Source organism: Nestor notabilis, unplaced genomic scaffold (genome assembly GCF_000696875.1).
Source record: "Nestor notabilis isolate BGI_N333 unplaced genomic scaffold, ASM69687v1 scaffold12186, whole genome shotgun sequence".
NCBI lineage: Eukaryota > Metazoa > Chordata > Aves > Psittaciformes > Psittacidae > Nestor > Nestor notabilis.
In genome coordinates, this window is record NW_009933626.1 from 40,970 (window position 1) to 55,556 (window position 14,587).

The window sequence follows — 14,587 nt, forward strand, 5'->3', positions numbered from 1 at the left end:
AATATGGGAAGTTTCTTCACTATATAGTGTGTGTATATATTTTACATGTGTTCATAGTTATTCAAATAATAATGTTTAATATAGGGTTTTTATGTTTAGGTGCATTTTCTTTTAATTTCTTACATACATATATCATTATTGGACTCAAATTTTTTCTTTAATTTATGGTCCAATAAAGTTTCCATGAGTTACACTTTGCAAAGATTGCATATTTTTCACTTAATTAGTTTATTTTGATCATTTAATCAATAGATAGATGATTTGGATTCTATTTTAATCAGCCTGTATAGAATTTGAGGGACTAAGCGTTTAACCACACATCTAATGTACTGGAACAGAAGTGCACAAATTACCAACTTTATCAAGACAATTTTGGAAAGTAAGGTAATTGAGCGAAATGCTTACATACAGAGGCCTACGCAGCAAATTCATAGTTGCAAAGCTGGATCCATGGTAAGATGGCACCAAAGCTAACTTATCTGTAAATTTAGATGACCTACATATGCCAGAGATTTTGCACTGTTTCTTTTTGTCTTTGCGCTGTCAGTTCCACAGTTTCAGTGAACATGTATTTTTAATGTGTAAATTTCAAATGCATTATTTGTATGGATTTCTACACATACAAAGTAAATCTGAAAAAAAAAAAGGTAGGTATGCTGGAAGGCATGAGTATGAATATTTAGATGTAAATAGTAGTATTTGAGCAATAGCATGTGATCGGTTAAAGGCTGAATCGTATGTTATGTACAGACAGAAAGTTAATGCTTCATGAGCAGCTTTAATATTTCTATCTCTTGCATTTGAGTAACAACTTGACAAGATTTCATACCCACAGCCTTCTGCACCTGGTTCCCATTACAAACCTGGCCTTGATAATGGAGCTATGTTCTTCTACAGAGGCTAATGTCAGCAATGGTATTTTCCTCCCATAACTCTTATAAGCTGAGTACCAGTGTTATGGCTGTATTTGACCTCTCTGTGCATGTGCAGTTACAACTTCCATCACCTTCCTCACTAAATACATACAGATCAGAAAAAAACATTTCTTTAAGTACTGGTACAATTTCTAAGCCTGTTTTTATTTCCTGTGATATCTACAAAAGCTAGTGATTTAGTAGAGGCTTCAGACTTATATTAAAAGCCAGCGGCTTTATTTTTTTCTTTGTGTGTTTATAATGGAAATATTTCTCTTTAAAAGATATAGTTGGAGATCCAGGGTTTAATTTGTTTTTTCCAAGATGCTCTGCTTTGAATTTGACTTCAAGTTACGTTTTAAATTTCTAACTGTAAAGCATAAATTTACTGCAACACTTCTCCACGACTGAGAGATATTAAAATCATTCAGCTATTCAAAGATGCATCTAATTCCTGATCAGACCTCACAATAGAAAGAAAACCAAAAAAAAAGACAATGCTTACTGTGCCCTACTGTTATCCTATAAATACACTGATTTAGAAAACCAATGCATACGACAGCTCATATGACAATGAAATTCACACAAAAGCAAAAATCATCAACACCTTGAACTTCTTGAAAAAATAGCAGGGAATTCCCTGAGTGACATGCTGCCTAGGAGGTCCAGTCACAATGCACACAAAACACCCTGCAAAAATGTTGCTTGGAAACATTTCCCCCCCCATTCATTGGTATGAACTTATATTGATTTCATGCTTTATCTTATGCTGTCATGCAATTTCAAATATTGGAAGCAGCAGCATAAACAAACAGAATTTCTCCAGCTACGAAACTAAATGTTTGAAGTCCAGCATGTTTTCCAGTTCTAATAAAAGGGGGCAGTATTACATCAGGTGAAATTCTGGATTGTCCAAATTATCGTAAAATGTGCTGGAGAAAGATACAAAACTGCAGAATTTCACTGAAAATAGACTGTTACTGTATATGCAGTGACAAATCTGCTTGTCTGCCTTAGGGTAAAATTTTCAGAGCTAGTTCAATGGGACTTAAGCTCCTGTAGCTCCTGTACTGCACCTACTTCAGAAAATTCTTACTTGAGTCACTGTGTTTCTTTTAAAATTATTAAGGAAATATTACAATTGATATGAAATGATGAAATGAAGGCACACTTTTCATGTAGCTAGGATAAGCCCTAAGCCTAAAAATGAAGTAACAAAATTATTGCAGCTTCAAAAAATACTGGAATGAAATATTTGTACTTTTTTTAAATAAAGGTTTTTCAGAATAAAATAGTGGTGCCCAAATATGGCTTTAGGAAGCCTGAACACCTAATATAAGAAAAAAAATATCATTTCTTACATATATTATGTACAGCCACAAGCAGATTACTGAATTCGCCAAATTCACAGTAAAGTATAAAGGACATTTGTTTTGCAAGAATCATGAGGACTGCTTGGATTTGTATTTGAAACTTTTTCCTATTCTGGGACAATTAACTTAGACAAGTCATTTATCTGCTATAAAATGATGGAACAGTAAAGAGGTTGTCTCTATGCAACATGTCCTTCTATGTCTCAGAAATTCCCCAGGGAAAGGTTTGTCAACTGAGCAGAATGATGTATTCAGGAAAAACAGGTTCCCAGTTGCAGTGTCTTTGTGAAAATCAGATTCTTCATTAGACAGATGGAATACACTCCCACTGAGTTGAATAAATTTCCTATATTCTTGCAAGAAAGTGAGACCACATTAACAGTTCCTCAAGGAAATCAGTCTTTCTTTTTTCTTTCTTTACAGTTCAGATTTTCTATTACAGAATCTATATATATGCATTTAAACTTAAATTAAATTATACCTAAGTGTAAGCTATATGGGGCTATATGGGGACCTTCCTTAAGTTGCAGGGAGGACAAAGTTGGTGCAATGACTATCAAGACAGTACCATAATAAAGGTAATAAGTTTGCAAAACTAGTCGTTTGCTGTTGATATTGCTATCATTTTTTTGGCCTAATAATGAGGTATTTGCCCATTAATTACAAGTAGATCTAATATTTAACCAACAGAAATAACATCAAATTGAAAATGCTTACAGTTTCTGTTATGTCTCCCAGCAGACTCAGATATAAGCATTGACCTTATTTACTAGTTACAAATACTCTTCTACAAGAGACTAAAGGAAAAAAGAAAATATAAGAAGATTTTCAGAAAAGATAGAAGCAAATGAGAACAGATCAGTCCCTGAAAATCTAAACCACTGAAAGGTTTATAAAAATCCACAAGGCCCTTATGACCATGTTCTCAATTTCAGGGTGGGCATGACTACTTTCAATAAAAGGAGAAAAGATAATTGAACAGAGGATGAAGTGTTTTCTTAAGTGTTTGCTTTTTGTTTTGTTTCTTTTTTAGACTGAGCTGAGACATGACTATTAAAAAGGATGCTAGTAACAAGGTGCTTCTCTTTGTGATTGTCTGAGAAATGTCCTGCACTTGCAGAAAAGGCAGTGCGACTCCTGCCTCTGCAGTTGTTCTGTCTGTAATAGTGAACATATGAGAAAAAGTCTGGTAAAAAACTATTGGCAACATAATCCAGTACTGCTTGCATTTGGAAAAAGCAATACAATGATGGAGTCATTGCAGGGCTGTAGACCATCAAAAGGAGATTATGCATGACTAGTAGCTTTTCCTACAAAGACTTCCTGAAGTGTTTTTATCAGGCAAAGTTTGTACGCATGTGCAGTAGCTTCATATAAATGATGAAGCGTAACAGCTCCAGAGGAGTTGTTTCACTCTATTGTGTCAATAATCCACATATTTAACAGTCCCTAAATACAGCAGACTGTAACACCTCCAAAGGGGTCGTTATGGCTTATCAAGTCAATTCCAAGAGCCTAAATATGGATTTGATCAATAGACTATAACATCTCCAAGGGTAAATAGTATACGTTTTTAAGAATGTTACACATTTTGCATACAAACTGTGGTCTATATTAGGATAAATTATGTGGATTCAACTTGTAAACTTTTGATTTATATAAAAAATAAGAAAGGAATAAAGGCTCATTATAGGAGGTGCTAAAGTACCATAATTCCCAGGAAGTAAGTGATGACTCATGTCATTTATTTTGGGGCTAATTCTGGTTTCCTACTACAAATACACAGTTGCCTGTAAATCTACAAAAGACTGGGAATGGAATATAAACATAAAAATATTATATTAAATTATTCTTCTTCTCACATCTCAATTAATAAAGTTTGCGGATAAGTAAATGGGAAGGTGGGGGTATATCTTTGGATCTAGCAGATATGTTGTGATTATTAATTTGGTATATGTTATCTTGATTTCATATATTTTTCTCCAATGAAATGAATACACTTCTGTGTATAATTTTTCTACAAAGATTTTCCTAAGTGTTTTTTGTCAGTGTTTTCATGCTTTCTGCAGAAAAAGAGATAGGATTTGGTCCTTTCAAAAATAATGTCAGTTACCCTATAAATTATATAGCATTTTCAGGTTCATTTAAAGCCTTAAATCAAAGTAAATCTAGGCAATCATTCTAGTTCAAAATACTAAAATAAATACAAGTAGCTGTAGCAATGCAAATTTTATTTAAGTACAAGTTGGGTTTTTTTTGTTGAAGGTAAATATGGCTTGACTGGAAAAAAGTCATATCCTCAAAACAAAGCCAATTTTTTAATGATTTTACTTTTGCTTATATCACATAGAAAGAGCTCTGTAGCCCATTTTCTGGATTTTTTTCTAATTCTCCCCCCTTCCCCAGTGTTTGTGTTTTACTCTGTGAAACCACTGACACACTTATTTCTTCTCTTTCCTCAGTCAGAAAGTAGAAAAAGTCAACTCTGCTATTATGACTCTGCTTTGGGTGCACTGTACTGGCTTTGGCTCAGATAGAGTTAATTTTAGTTACCATGGTGCTGAGGTTTGGATTTGTGACTAAAGCAGTGCTGATAACACAGGGACATTTTAGTTATTGCTCAACAATGCTTCTACAGCATCAAGGCTTTTTCTGTTTCTTATGCTGGCTTGCCAACGAGTAGGCTGGGGGTGCACAAGACTGCGGGGCAGACACAGCCAGGCCAGCTGACTCAAACTGACCAAAGGGGTATTCCACACCATACAATGTCATGCTCAGCAACAAAAGCTGGGGAAAGAAGGAGGAAGTAGAAATGGAGTTTTGGCATTTGTCTTCCCAAACCACTGTTATACATGCTGAAACCCTGCTTTCCTGGAGACGGCTGGCACATCTGCTTGGATATGGAAAGTAGTGGATGAGTTCCTTATTTTGCTTTGCTTGCATGCATGGTTTTTGCTTTCCTTCTAAAACTGCCTCCTTTTCTCACAATTTTCTTCCCAATCCCACTGGAGAGGAGTGAGTGGTTGTGTGGTGCTTACCTACATACCTTAACCCACAACAGTACTCAAACTGAAATAACTTTGTATTGTACATGTCCACAGAAGTCAAAAGTATAGCCTAACCTTAATGCTTTAGCAAATGACAAAGTTGGACTGTGCCAGAGTGCTGCATGTTTTTGTTTTGGTCTTTCTGATGAGCGAATCTCTGTGAGCACTTTTAAAGCTTTGTAGATTTTTTTGAACAGCAGAATATGAACAGAGGCAATTTTCAATTCTGTGTCTCTAGCCAAATACAAAGCTTTTTGAGATTTAAATGACACATTTTCAAAAAGGCCTAAGCCCAGGCTTTGAAGCTACGTACATAATTTTGTAAGCGCAATCATTTGCACAACAAACTATTACCAGCTATCTGAACTTGAAGACCAGTAACTGACCAGAACTCAATAGCTTTTTTTAAACCAGCTGCAGGCAATTAATTTGTCATCTTTTTCTGGTGCTGGCTTCTAGCTACTCATTTATACGTGTCTAATTACCTGAACCCAATTTCTGAAAATTTGGTCCTGAAAACATAGGGTCCCAATTCTTCAAAAGAAACCAATCCAAAATTGAAACTATGTTATCAAAGCTTCACTGGGATTATGAGAGAAACTATGCACAGTCTTCTTGGTACACAGTTATTTCAACATTATGCTTTTTGAATTGATCTATCATCTCCTCCCCATTTTGATCATCCTCCCCACCATTTTTAGAGTATACAACATAATGTAAATACTAAAAAGCAGAGGGTAAAGGGGGAAAAAAAAAGTATTCTAGAATTCTGTTCGTGCAAAGGATGCTTCTGGTTTTAATGTATTTTATACTTGCTATAAAATATAAATACATTCCCTTAGTAAGTACTCATGACTGACTTAATTCTTTTACTTTCTTTAGGATAGACAGTGGGGATATATCATTATTTAAAATGACTGATTTACATCCCATTTTTGTAAGCTCTGCCTTTTCTTGCATCTATAGAGCAAAAATAACAGAATAGCATACCAAAGGTAAAACAAGAGAACGTATTACAACTTTTTCCTGCCTTAATGGTTCACTGTACAGTACATGCTCAATAAATAAACCCAGCAGGATTATATAAGGGCACTAAGAGTCTTAAAAACAGATTTCTTTGCTGCTATTTTATTCTTCGGTTTTAAAAGTTGCAAGTATTACCATGAAAAGTGTCCCCATAAAAGATGGCATTTGAGGATGATGTTGTTTATATTTATTAAAGAGTTCCAATTGACTCCGCTGTGTTTGCAAGTAAAAAAATAAAATAAAACAAAAATTCTTTTCCTCTGCCTGCCTGATTCCTCTGCTGATGCTGGATGCTCTGCATTAATCTGTATATTGCTAGTAACGGGCACAAAAAAGAAATTTCAGATTAGTCACTGAAATATTTACTGATTCTGCTTTTAAAGGTGAAAGATGAAATAGAAACTTGTTATATCGAATACGAGACATAAACATGGTACTGAAAATACTCAGGGGCAGATCTGATAAATAAGTGGATGCCATTTTTATACTTATTTTTCAAAGTCAAATCAAATGTTAAGAATTTTTTTAATAGCCCTTATAGTGTATTAGATATTTTTAAATGTCAAGTCACTGAAACTCACAAAATCTATTTTTAAAAAAGCATAATTTTATAAGCTCTTAATACTGATCATAGGTGTGACATTTATTTTTATAACATGGCCTTTAGTACCCTACCTCTTAGTTAAGACAAACACTGACTTTACAATTAGAGTGTTGTTGGAATATGACCTGCTTGATCAGTTATTAATTTCTTTATTTTTTCATAGTATCAATCTGTATTAAATGAGTTTTTCAATGTTGACGTTTAAACTAATGCTAGAGGAAATAAATATTTATTAGCCTCTGAATTTGACTTGTAAAAGCATTGTTAATCCTGTGTAGCAACAGTTTAACAAATCTTTTTCATAGACACTGAGCCTTTAGCTTGTTTTGAGTACAGCAAACCTATCAAGCAAAAATATAAAATGTAGATTAAAAGGTATGTATCAATGTTTGATGGGTCTGTTTACACCATTCCTTTGCCTTTCTGTGCCTTGCTAGAATCCATTTACTCACTGAGTATTTCCTTGTGGGTTGAGGAAAGATCATAGTATCACCAAATTCATGGGTTAAGATATAGTTAATATTCTACTAAGTCTTATACTCAACCATGACTAAAAATTGTTATTTTTTAGAGTATAATATAATCTTCCATCCCCCAAGATACAAAGAACCTACCTTTTAGTATACAGGTATATCACAGAATTTTCATTAATAAATTATAGGCATTGAAAGCTACCCGGTTTTTACTTTTTTATGGTTTTGGGTTTGGGTTGGTTTTTTTGTTTTGGTTTGGTTTTTTTGTCTGTTTTTTTTTTTTTTTTTTTTTTTTTTTTTTTTTTTTTTTTTTTTTTTTTTTTTTTTTTTTTTTTTTTTTTTTTTTTTTTTTTTTTTTTTTTTTTTTTTTTTTTTTTTTTTTTTTTTTTTTTTTTTTTTTTTTTTTTTTTTTTGTTGTTTTTTTTTTTTTTTTTTGTTTTTTTTTTTTTTTTTTTTTTTTTTTTTTTTCTTTTCTCCTTTTCCCCAGAAAATAGTCTGAAACACTAGTTGCTTTATAGGCTAATGAATGTGTCAGTTTTCATTCATTACAAAATTGCATCATACTGTTCCTATTTGCCAATGCCATAGTGATTACCGGGATAATATTTTTCCCTCTCTAGTTAACAGGAATGAGTATTGTGGTATATAACAGATTTTGTGTAAGTGGTGAAAAGTAAATTGTGTACTGTATTTTTTGCAGCATAAGCCACCTCTAGGGAAGCTAACAGAGAAGCATTCTTCATTAAAAGGCTGCCTTATAGCCCAGCCAATTGCCTGATTCCATGTTCACTGGCTCCATTACACATGCAGAGACCTGCTCCTGGAGGCCTAGAAAGGCCACAGAGCAGAACATCACAAAGAATTTTCCAAGATACTTTGTCTACTGAGTGGTCCTTAAAGTGTGTGTGATAGAAACAGTTTCCTCACGTTCCAGATATGATATCCTGCTCAGTCCAATGCTTGTCACATTCTCCCACCACTTTCTCTCAGTTACCATTATATTGTAGTGCCCTGTTTCATTTTAGTGTTTGGAAACTACGGCCAAGATTCAACAAAGAACTTTGATCTCTAATTTCCCATTGAAATTAAGAGCCAAAAGCACTGTTTTGAGCCTAAATACTTTGTTGCAACTGAGTTACAGATTCAAGCACACTCAGATACATTTCATAGCATTGTAATATTCAACCATGCTAGTATGTAACCGGCCTTTTTGCCATATTTATCAATCCAGTCATTCTCAAAAGCAGAATTCAAAATCCAGTGTCTACAGACAATTGTAGCTTCATCCAGTTCATTTTCCACATTGTTATATGCATGCTTACAGTTTAATCAAGAGTACACAAGACTGATTTTTTGAATGCTGTCATGTAAACGTAGAGAAGCTTGTAGCACAGTACTGTGAAGTGACAAGTTGTATTTAACGTGAAATCAGAGATGGCTAAAAGCTCTAAGATGAAATTTTATATAGAAATAAGAATCTATGTGCAGGGAAAAATAGAATGAGTGACAGACTATGTGGTAAGGGGAGACATTACCTTTTCATTCCTGCAGTTGTTTAGACCCATGTTATTCATTGAGGGCAATTTTCCATCAACGCCATGCGGCTGCTGTTGCTGTTGCTCCCTCTGGATCTGCTCTCTCATTTTTCGAGCCTCCTGAATGGCTTTCATTACTGTGTCCTGGTCCCCAAATAGGGCAGGTGAATTAAGACTGGAAAGAATATCTATAAACAGAAATATAAACACTTTATTTAGCTAATTATCCAAATTACAATCTGGGATAAGCAGATTCAGCTCTCATACTGTTAAATCTGCACCCAACTAACAAAAGTAGGAGGAGGAGTGGCGATTGTTGCCTGTTTGAAGGCTGAATTCATCTACAGAGTGATTGATAAGTCTGTGCACTTTTGCTGTTACAAGTACAACCCCTGAAGTCTTAGCACAGCCTCATATGGAGGTATCTGAGCATATTCATGAAGTCAAAGTTCAATGCGTGTTTAAGACAACAGTACACAGAAGCTTAGGTGGGAATCCTTTCATGTACTAATAATTAATAAAATGAACAAAGAAGGAGAAAAAAAAATATCTTGTTTTCTTGGCCATGAAAGTCTATGTCAACTTTTAGAATTTCTTTATCTATGTAACTATCACTCCAGAGATTTGGCTCTCAATTTCAGAAGCAACCACAGTTACTTTTGGGGGACAGAGGTTGTTATTACCCTAACATGAGCCTAAAGCTCTAAATCAGTAGAGAAAAAATGGTTCTCTTTCCATCACTCTGGACAGAAAGAGAAACTTCTAAACATGCATCAGACTCACACAAAACATTCCTGTTGCATCTTAAAGTGCATGCTAGAGGTAAAGATGAGTACCCCGGATATAGTTTCTGATTTGGGACTGAAAGAGAACAGTTAGTTGGTGACTGCTTGTTTTGTGTGTATGACGTGCTTGTTTTTTTACTGCGATGAACTTCAACTTTTCATACATGGAAGTATCCTCTATACTGTACATAGATAGATTTGTGCGTATACATTCTAGCTAGGGAATTCTGAGCAATCAAAGTTTGTTCATGACCTGTGCATTTGCGTGACAAGCAAACGTCTTCTATAAAAGCCCTGAATTTGTTAGGTTTTCATACTTACTAACAATCCAGTATAAAAACAAACACACTCAAACAGGCTAAGACTTGGAATTCTCCTTTAAAGATAAATTTCATATTCTTATGACTTCATTGAAGTTCAGCTGAGTAAAATATAGCAAATTCAACCTCAAAAGACCCTGAATTCTTTTAAAAGAAAAAAGGTTAAAATTAATGGTTTGTCATACTTTATCCTGGGAACCAAACAGTTGATTTAATACTGTGGTCTGGATGAGATGCAAACTATGATGTTATAGATGGAACTATGATGTTTTCTGTCTGAATGAGGTGCTCCTCTCCAAAATAAAATACATTGCGTATTAGAGAACAAGTATTGTTCTTGCTTGGTAAAATTTCCAATGCTGTGAACAGATTCAGCATCTAAGTTCCATTATGGAGCCTACGTAAGCTGGGAACCATATTTGCAGGACTTTTAATGAGACTTAGACTCCAAATCATCTCAATTTATTGTAAAAATTGAGCACAAACGCTGAAGTTGCTTGCTGATTTTTGGCATATCTTCTCTAGCTGTTTTTCTGGAATAGTCTGTGACTTTAAACTGATACACCATTTTATAATGTTAGTGCAGTGACAGCTGCAAATAATTTGACAGGTAGAATAGCTAGCTGCAGAAAGTATCTTTCAGCGATCATGATGTTCCCAAGTGTTTTGGGAATGGAACAAATCATACTTTTGATCTATTTAATGTATGTATTTAACATATCTGTTCATTATTCACAAGTGTTTCTATATATTTTACAAGTACACTTGAGCTAAGATTGTAAGTGGTCTGTAGTAAGTATTTTGTCACTGTTAAAATATACTATTTGAACTTTAGGGATGATCATCTGCATTTTGCAGCTCTTGATTCTGTTTCTTGACTCGTTAAGGTAGTCTTCATACATTGTTTTAGATCAATTTTTATTTCATTACTTAATAAGTGTTATTTCTTTCATTAAGAATCTTGAACACAGGTCAAAAATTCCCTATTTGCAAACATATGAATTAATAAAATTTTGAGAGATGGGTGAATAAGTAATAAAAACATGAACAATAATAAAAAGAACAAATAATAAAATAAACTGGCCTTTCTATCTTTGTTAAAAAAAACATATATATGCACACACACATATATATATTCAGCATATGGTCTTTCTAAGATTAACTTAATTCCCAGAATACAGAGAATTAGTTTTCTTTTAGATTGCTGGGTGCATATATATGTATATATATATTTTTTTTTTTTTTCTGGGTATATATATCCCCTATATTTGGGCGAAATAGTTGAAAACCACATTTGGAGTTACCTTCTTGCCTGGCTTCTGGTTTACTGTAAACCATGGAGGTACTGAATGTTCCCTGACCCTGATTCAACCAAGACCTTGAAAACTTATTTATTTTAAGGTATGTTACACTGCTGCACTAATCACATGAGCCATTGTGTGCGTATGTCTAGTATCTAGTCAGGCTTTACGTGCGTGCAAAGATATTTTTCTATTTATTTAATCCAGAGACAAAAATTCAAAAGTTAACTTTGCATGTATACACCCAGTTGATGTCTTTGGGGAAGATATTCATACAAACCTCTTTTACATGTTTTATATATGTATGTCTATTTACTTATGTGTATATATTCTTTACTGTGAGAATGGTGAGGCACTGGAACAGGCTGCCCAAGGAAGTTGTCAGTGCTCCATCCCTGGCAGTATTCAAGGCCAGGTTGGACAGGGCATTGAGCAACCTGGTGTAGTGGAAGGTGTCCCTGCCCATGGCAGGGGGGTTGGAAATAGATGATTTTAAGGTCCTTTCCAGCCCTATCCATTCTATAATTCTATGATTCTACGATTTGTATGTGTATCTCTTGTGTTACATATTTCTTGGCTGTATTTCTTGTATGCACATCACTGCTGCATCATTTTGTCTTCTCCTGTACAACCTTGGCATTCAAGAGTTCTTTGAAAAGTTTTCCTGGAATTCTTTTTTTCCCATTTTAAATGGAAACATAGGCTCAGAGAGCTACTAAATTCAGAAGTATGATCAAGCTGAGATTTCATGTAGAACACTTGCCAGTTTTCGCCTTTTCCCAGGACAGATTAGTTACCTAAAGAAGATCCTCTTCCCAGAGATCCACTGAGCGGGCTGGGGATGCCACTCTTGTTCATCACTGTCACTGGGCTGCTTTTACTAGCTGGGAAGAGGTTCTGTGTTGGAGATGTTGGGGATTTGACCGGTTCAGCTGTTTTCGGTCGGGCTGAAAGATTCAGTGGCTGGGCTGCTTCATCCTACGAGAGTTTAATGTAAATAGTTATTAGGAAAAGACAAATGAACACATCATTTTGCAAGCAGTAGTTACTTTACACCTCGAAGACAATACCACATTATCCCACAGTAATAACAAAAGAAGCTAATTATCTGCCTCCTTTAAGATTCAACGAAAGGAAACCTCATTAATTTCTCTGTGTTATGCTTCTATTTATATTAACTGTGTGGCTGGATCGTTCTTTTTGCCAAATTAAAATTTGAATTAGCTCACATTACAGCTTAATTTCCTAATGTGTTTTCAGAGATCTAAATTAACCTAGGGCATTTACAAAGAATTATTTAAAATTTCCAGCAGCTCAGTAATGCTTTTGCATTGGTTCTATTTGAAAAGTTCCTGGCACTATGAAAGTAAGTTATGTATCTTATTTTTAAATGTATTAGAAACTAAGGAATCAGAAGTACTTCTATGAAAGAAGCATTCTGAAATCCTGACAGTTCTCTGGCCCACATTTAATGTTGCTGCAAACTTATACATTCCATGCATCTTATTTTGAATGCAGGGTTTTGTTTAGTAAAATAATCTGTGCTGTTCCCCCCAAGAGAAGAATTTATCTGAATTCAAATTCCTTGACTTACTACAGTAACAAATACATACTATGTGGATATCAGAATGTATTTTATTTTCTACTTTTTTTTTATATTTTACAATATTTTATTATTCAAATGTGTCATGTATTTTTGTCAATTTATGTAAAATCAATTTTTTTCCACATAAATGCTATTCTGCTTCTTGTTTGATACTTCCGTAATTATTTCTATATTCTGTAGTTATTTGTGCTGCATTCAACCTTTAGTGTATCTGTATGTTTATTTACATAAAGGCACTGAATATTTTTTAAGAGTATGTAATCTAGTATCTTCACTTTTATATCTTTCTATACTTTCCACATGTAATTATAGAAGAAGTTGTCCCTGACATATAACTCATTTCAGTGCTATCACAGAACAAGCCTATCTAAGAAATATCTTAATTTTTGGAAGAAGACTTACTCAAGCAATTAATTTCTTTGATCAGGATAGATATGCACAATATAACCTTCTTCCCATTCTTTGAGCTTATTCCTTTTGCTTAATATGTTAAACGAGACAGAGCATTTGGAAAATAGTGAAACGGTGATTTTCTGTTATTAAAGAGCCCAGTAAGACAGATCTCTCATTTAAAATATGCCCAAAGCAGAATTATGCTGGGTATAAGAGAACATTGTCGATATTTTAAAGCACGGCACTGATCACTTCAAAGCTTAGAAATATGTCAGAATACAAATAATACACTACATTATCTCATCTTTTCCATTCTCCTTACTGTCAAGCGGTGATTTAGCAAACTACATCTGATCATATAGAATGTATTAAAAAGAAAAATGTAACAAACAGGTATTTATAATGCCATCACATCTTCAGCGTTAAACTGTTTCCATAAAACTGCATGACATTTTATTCATCCTGACCTTGCAGTGTGCACGAATGTCCACGTCTGTTCAAAGTCCAAGTGAAAGCAGAAACACAAAGGTATAATGGACATAGTCCATTGTGCTTTTTGGCCATGCTTACATGCAAGCTGTTTCCTTGCAGATACAAAGTGGCTTCAATAAATTTCTGTGAGAGTTCAGAGCCCCTTTCAGACTATAAAGTTCTCCAGACTACATACTGTGAGCATGTACATATATGAATCTATATTACCATGTTCAATTTCTAAATAATTTTCTGCCTGGTACTGGTACGATCATGTGAAAAAAAACTCTGCTAGAACCTGTTTGTACTTCATAGACCATATTCTCATTTATGCAAGACAACTGAAAAGCTGGAAAACATTCTGGTCACTGACTTAAAAAGCCCCTATAACTACTTTTTGAAATATCTGACTCCTGTAAAAGAGTTCCATTAGTTGTATAAATAATACATGTAGTTTATACAAATAGCTATTTAAAACAGAGAAAATATAGAGGATCTGTTAAGCAATGCATGACCATCAAAACTGTCATTTCTTGTAAAGGTAACAGTTGTCAAAGACAGCATATAGGTACTGCTTTTATAATAATAATTAATTTCTTTGTTGGCCATTGGTATCTGTCCACACAAAGCACTTGTAGTTTATTTTTAATATTTTCAATACAATGATATGCTTAATAAAATAGAATAAAGAACCCTTTTTTATTAACATATATTTATGTCCATTCAAGTTAAATTATGT

The 14,587-nt window shown here is 34.1% G+C and overlaps 1 protein-coding gene across 1 annotated transcript in view; it reads right to left on the reverse strand.

The window, feature by feature from the left end:
- LOC104407644 (transcription factor SOX-6) overlaps positions 1–14,587 on the reverse strand; it is a gene marked incomplete at its 5' end in the record, with an annotated part of 54,707 nt that overhangs the window by 38,334 nt on the left and 1,786 nt on the right. Inside the window, 2 exons of the mRNA XM_010016975.1 lie at positions 8,973–9,160; positions 12,176–12,356. Coding sequence (XP_010015277.1) covers positions 8,973–9,160; positions 12,176–12,356 — 369 coding nt within the window. The remainder of the gene's footprint in view (positions 1–8,972; positions 9,161–12,175; positions 12,357–14,587) is intronic.